General features: G+C 46.1%; 1 protein-coding gene across 4 annotated transcripts in view; it reads left to right on the forward strand.

Annotated features, from left to right (window-relative positions):
- Positions 1 to 4,412, forward strand: part of LOC109911842 (coiled-coil-helix-coiled-coil-helix domain-containing protein 5) — a 19,009-nt gene extending 14,597 nt beyond the window's left edge. For all 4 annotated transcript variants that reach the window (XM_048617781.1, XM_020511217.2, XM_020511216.2 and 1 more), the window contains one exon: positions 4,153 to 4,412. In XM_048617781.1, coding sequence (XP_048473738.1) covers positions 4,153 to 4,178 — 26 coding nt within the window. In that variant the 3' untranslated portion in view covers positions 4,179 to 4,412. The remainder of the gene's footprint in view (positions 1 to 4,152) is intronic.
- The last annotated feature ends 984 nt before the right edge of the window (positions 4,413 to 5,396 follow it).

The following is a 5,396-nucleotide window of genomic DNA, read 5'->3' on the forward strand; positions in this document are numbered from 1 at the left end:
GACGTTTCGGGCCTAGACCCTTTTTTTTCAGAAAATCTGATTTTCTGAAGAAGGGTCTAGGCCCAAAACGTCAGCTTTCCTGCTCCTCTGATGCTGCTTGGGCTGCTGTGTTCATCCAGCTCTACACCTTGTTATCTCAGATTCTCCAGCATCTGCAGTTCCTACTATCTCTGAAACAACATTACCAGGCTGTGCCTGCTTTTTCTGAGGTTGCCAAGTCATAGTACAATTCAAGTGTGTGGTTCAGATTAAATGTATAACAGTGTGTACCATCACCTTGACGCAGTTGCAGCATATCAGCGAGATTCCTTTGACAGCCCCTTCTCTAAACACTCAGAGTTCAACATCAAAGGTCAAGGGCAGCAAGCACTTAGTAACATGACCACTAGCAAGTTCCCCTTTTTAAGCACACCATCCAGAATTGGAATTACCTCACTGTTATAGAGTCATAGACAGTCAAAGTCATACAGTGCAGAAAAGGCTCATTGATTCTTTCCTTCACAGTTACAGGATCAAAATCCTGGCACTCCTTCCCTCACAGCAACGTGAGTGTACCTATACCACATGGTGGTGAGCCATCATCTTGAAATGCGGCAGTCCATTACCTCAAGGGCAATTAAGAATCGATAACAAACACTAGCAGCATTAATATCCCAGTATTTCTCACATTTTAAAGACCCTCTCTGTGTTGTAGTCAGAGGGCCTATACTGTGGTCTTTGATTCTTTGTGGTGGCTACCCCAAGATTCACTGCACATAGCCATGGAGACAGTAAGGACTGCAGATGCTGGAAGCTAGAGTCAATAAATGTGGAATTGGAAAACCAGAGCAAGTCAGATAGCATCTGAGGAGCAGGAAAGTCAACGTTTTGGGCTAAAACCCTTTATCAGGACTGGGGAGGGGAGCCCAGAAATAAATAGAGGGAAGGGTTTGGGTCTGGGAGGAGGGTAGGTGGGATGGGGATGGGTGGATGCAGTGGGAAGGGTGGAGCAGTTGGTGAGTCGGAAGGTGGACAGTTTGGGGCGGATGGAGAGATTTTGAAGTTGGTGAAGTCAATATTCAGGCCATTGGGCTGTAAGCTCCCAAGGTGAAATACCAGGTGCTGTTCCTCCAGTTTACATTTAGCCTCACTCTGACAGTGGAGGAGGCCAAGGATGGACACGTCACCAGGGGAGTGCGAGGAGGAGTTAAAGTGGATGGCAACCGGAAGATCGGGTTGGTTGGTGCTTGCAGAGCCCAGTGCTCCGTGAACCGGTCCCCAAGTCTGCATTTGGTCAGTCTGATATAAAGAGCACATTGGGAGCAACACATACAGTAGATAAGGTTAGATGAAGTGCAGGTGAATCTCTGCTGGATTGGGAAGGATTCTTTGGGGCCTTGGACAGAGGTGAGAAGGGAGTTGGAGGGGCAGATGTAGCACCTCCCATGGTTGCAGGGAAAGGTACCAGGTGTGGGGGAGAGGTTGGTGGGGAGTGTGAAGCTGATGAGGGTGTCGCGGAGCTGAACAGTCCCTGTGGAAAGCGGACAGTATTCTCCAATATTTCCACCACCTACAATCAGACCCCACCACCAAAAGGATATTTTCCTCCCCACACCAGTCTGCTTTCCACTGGGTCCGTTCTCTCCGCGACTCGTTCGTCAGCTCCACATTCCCCACCAACCCCTCCACCACACCCAGTACCTTTCACTGCAACCACAGGAGGTGCTACACCTGCTCCTACACCTCCCCTCTCACCTCTGTCCAAGGCCCAAAACAATAGTTCCAAATCCAGTAGAAATTCACCTGCACTTCATCTAACCTTATCTACTGTATCCGTTGCTCCCAATGTGCTCTCCTCTATATTGGGGAGACCAAACGCAGACTCGGGGACCAGTTCACAGAGCACCAGTGCTCTACACGCACCGACCAACCCGACCTTCCGGTTGCCATCCACTCTAACTCCCCCTCCCACTCCCCTGGTGACATGTCCATCCTTGGCCTCCTCCACTGTCAGAGTGAGGCCAGACGTAAACTGGAAGAACAACACCTGATATTTCGCCTTGGGAACTTACAGCCCAATAGCCTGAATATTGACTGCACCAGCTTCAAAATCTCTCCATCTCCAACTATCCATCTTCTGACTCACCTAACCACTCCACCCTTCCCACTGACCAACTAAAATAACCACCAACCTTTCTCCTTCCCACCTACTCTCCTCCCAGCCACACCCCCCCCCTCCCTTTATTTTTTTCTGGGCTCCCCTCCCCAGCCCTGACGAAGGGTTTCGGCCTGAAACATTGACTTTCCTGCTCCTCGGATGTAGCCGTGGAGCCTGGAATGTGACAATCTGTAACCCTTGGTCACCAGCAGTTCCCTGTACTGGGAGGCAGACAAACAATAATTGAGCTGATGGCTCTCTGACAGCTGTTGGTGATTCTCTTGGTGTGTGGCACTTGGGGAAAGTCTGTAGGGCTGTGTTGTGGATTTGCTGAAGATGAACCTGAACAAACCACTGTATTTTTCATAAACAGCAACATCATTATAGGCTCATAATTAATTTTAAGGATGGTGGTGGAACAGTCCTTGTGCCGCAGGGGATAGTGCCCAACCTCTGAACCAGATTCTAGGACTTGACAGCCAAGGAAGGCACAACCCCAAAAGTGACCATATAGGTTGAGTGTCAGCCTGCAAATCCTGCCTACACGTCTCGGGCAATAAGAGCGGCAGAGATTTCTGTTCAGCCACTGTGATTCCATTCATTGGAGAGATTATCATCAAGGCACAGCCGCTGTTTTGCAAATTCCGGAAATGGGTGGTGGACGCCAGAGGCACTGACACTCTGCATGTGAATGAAGAGTCTGAAAGGGAGGGTTCTTCGCTCCCTCAGCTAAACAATGTCTTATTTGAAAGTTTTGATGATGAGATAATCTCTTATTTTAAGAGATGTGCCTCTCAGGACCTGTGATTGATGGTGACACTAGGTGCATTGAGTAGAAAAGTTATAAAGATTCTTCTCCCAAGTGAGCACGATATCCACTCAAAGTAAGCCTTAAGGTCGCTAAAAATGTGTTACGTTAAAATACAGTTCCATGGGATTTCATGATGCCATCAAATTCACTCCGTAGTAATGCCTGGTTTATACATGAAATCAGAAACCAGGCAATTTCATGCTTGGTGAAATCATAGGATTTATTAATTCCAAATAATATAACAAATTAGCTCCGTTTAGTTGACAAAGAAACAAAAATTATGTTCAAATACATGCTGTCAGCTGTGATTCTGGGTAGTACTCTCACTTTTATCAGAAGGGTGTGGGTTCAAACCCCATTTCAGAGAAGTAAGCATTTTATCTTGGTTCAGTCCCTGCTGCTTTGTCAGAGTGATGCACTTTAGAGATGAAAATGTGTGCCTGCCCTCTCGGGTGAACGTGGACATTGCCATGGCACTATAAAAGATGGGCGGGATAGCTGTCATCTCCAGTATTTATTCCTTGACCAGCATCAACTTCCTGAGTTCTCTGCCAAAGGACAAGACCAACCAGCAGTCCCACAACCCTCATGATAAGACAAGCAAGGGGCAGATCCCAGATACACCCTAGTTCAAACAGGTATTGAACCCCATGCTATTGGTGCTAATCTGAGCCAACTGCTGTGCCCCCCAGTAGCCATGGAAACTTACACATTTACATGCATATTGTAACCTGGAACCAAGGATAGCAATGATGGAGGCTCTTTCTGTTATGGATGGAATCCTAATGACTGACCAGAAATCTCGGCCACTCTTGTAACCTGGGGTGTGTGTCAGGGGGATTTGCAAGTTGATAATCAACCTGTATGACCATTTTACAAACACACCATCTTTGGTCATGAAATCCTCATGTGGGACCCGAACCTGGAGCTTATGGCTCAGAGGCAGGGGCACTACAATTATCAACAATAAAACTAATTATCAACACATTGTAATGCTGCTGTTGCGTTCTAGCCACAACTTTGCTGTAGTGAGGATAATGTAGTAACCAGTGACTATACTCCTGAAGTATTTTGTTGTTTGTGAACCACTTTGGGATCTTTTGCAATCATGAAAGACGCTGTATCCATTTGAAGTTTTTTATGTGCCTCTGCTGCTTTTGTCAACTCTGCACCTCATAATGATGCTGTCTGTTTTTGCTCCTAGGAGAAGCTGTGCAGCAAGGAATGTGAGGGTCTGACAGGCTTGGTCTCATTGCCGCCACACATTCCACTTGTAGGCAGCTGCCCAATCAAGAGCCTTCCTGTGATGGGTGATGTGTGACCTGACCAGTCAAGATTGGAAGAAGGAAGCAAAGGGCTGTGGACTTTTCTGTTGAAATTAATTTACATTTGGAATGATGTAACGTTTAAATCAGAGCTTTTTCATAAAGGGAGGTGCTGTAAGAGCACACTGTTTTAAAAACATTTTAAAAGAGGAACAGTAATGGTATGGTAATCCAAAATTGTCAAGAGGGATGGTGGGGGTGGACATGTCCATATACTTTCTGGTGTGTAGGGACCAGCATTTTATTCTCCAGAAGATTGGAGCAGACATCTTACACAGAGTCCCCTATCTGGTTCTCCCTAACACTGGGCAGCACTCAATATTTGTGAAGTTATCAAGGATCAAGTTGCGAAAGGAAATCTTACTCTAACTTGACATGGATGCCTGCAACGTCACAGACATAGGTGACAGTGAATAGGGCAGTAAATGGAAATCTGCAACACCAGTTTGAGTGTAATATACATAGTGTAATATGAATGTCCAGATTAGGAGCAGGAGTAGGCCTTTTGGTCTCTGTTGCCAGGTCTGCCCTTCAACAAGATCATTGCTGATCTATTGTGGCCTACATTCCAGCCTCCTCCGATAGCCATTTAGTTAGTGTACTACTCTCTGAGGATGAGAATTCCAAAGATTCTCAACCCTCTTAAAAAAAAAAGAATCTCCTCACTTCTGTCTCAAATGGGGCACCCTTGATTTTTTAAATGTTTCCCCGGATCCTGGCCTCTTCCACAGGGGAGGAGAACTTTCAGCATCCACCCTGTCAGGATATTCCCCGGCGCTTGGTAGGTAAAGATTCACATTAGTTTGGTGGTTCCTCTTTCAGCTTTTTCCAGGTTACACAGAGTTGCAATGCTGATTGAACCTTTTCTGATATGAAGGTGCTAAAATTTGTGAAAGGCAAATTTATAGCAATTACAGAAAGCTCATTACAGGATGAATGACCATTAGAAAAGCTAGACAAATAATGTGTGAGATCCACCTCATTCTCCTGGTACTTGCATGACTGACCAATGATGGAATTGTTGCAACACGCAATCTGCAGATTCAGATAAAACAGACTCAGGTGTGAGGCAAAAAAATTTTCCAATACATCCAACCCACCGGTCCAAAGCCTGCATCTCCCT

This window comes from Rhincodon typus, chromosome 38, assembly GCF_021869965.1.
Source record: "Rhincodon typus isolate 14 chromosome 38, sRhiTyp1.1, whole genome shotgun sequence".
NCBI classification, from domain to species: domain Eukaryota; kingdom Metazoa; phylum Chordata; class Chondrichthyes; order Orectolobiformes; family Rhincodontidae; genus Rhincodon; species Rhincodon typus.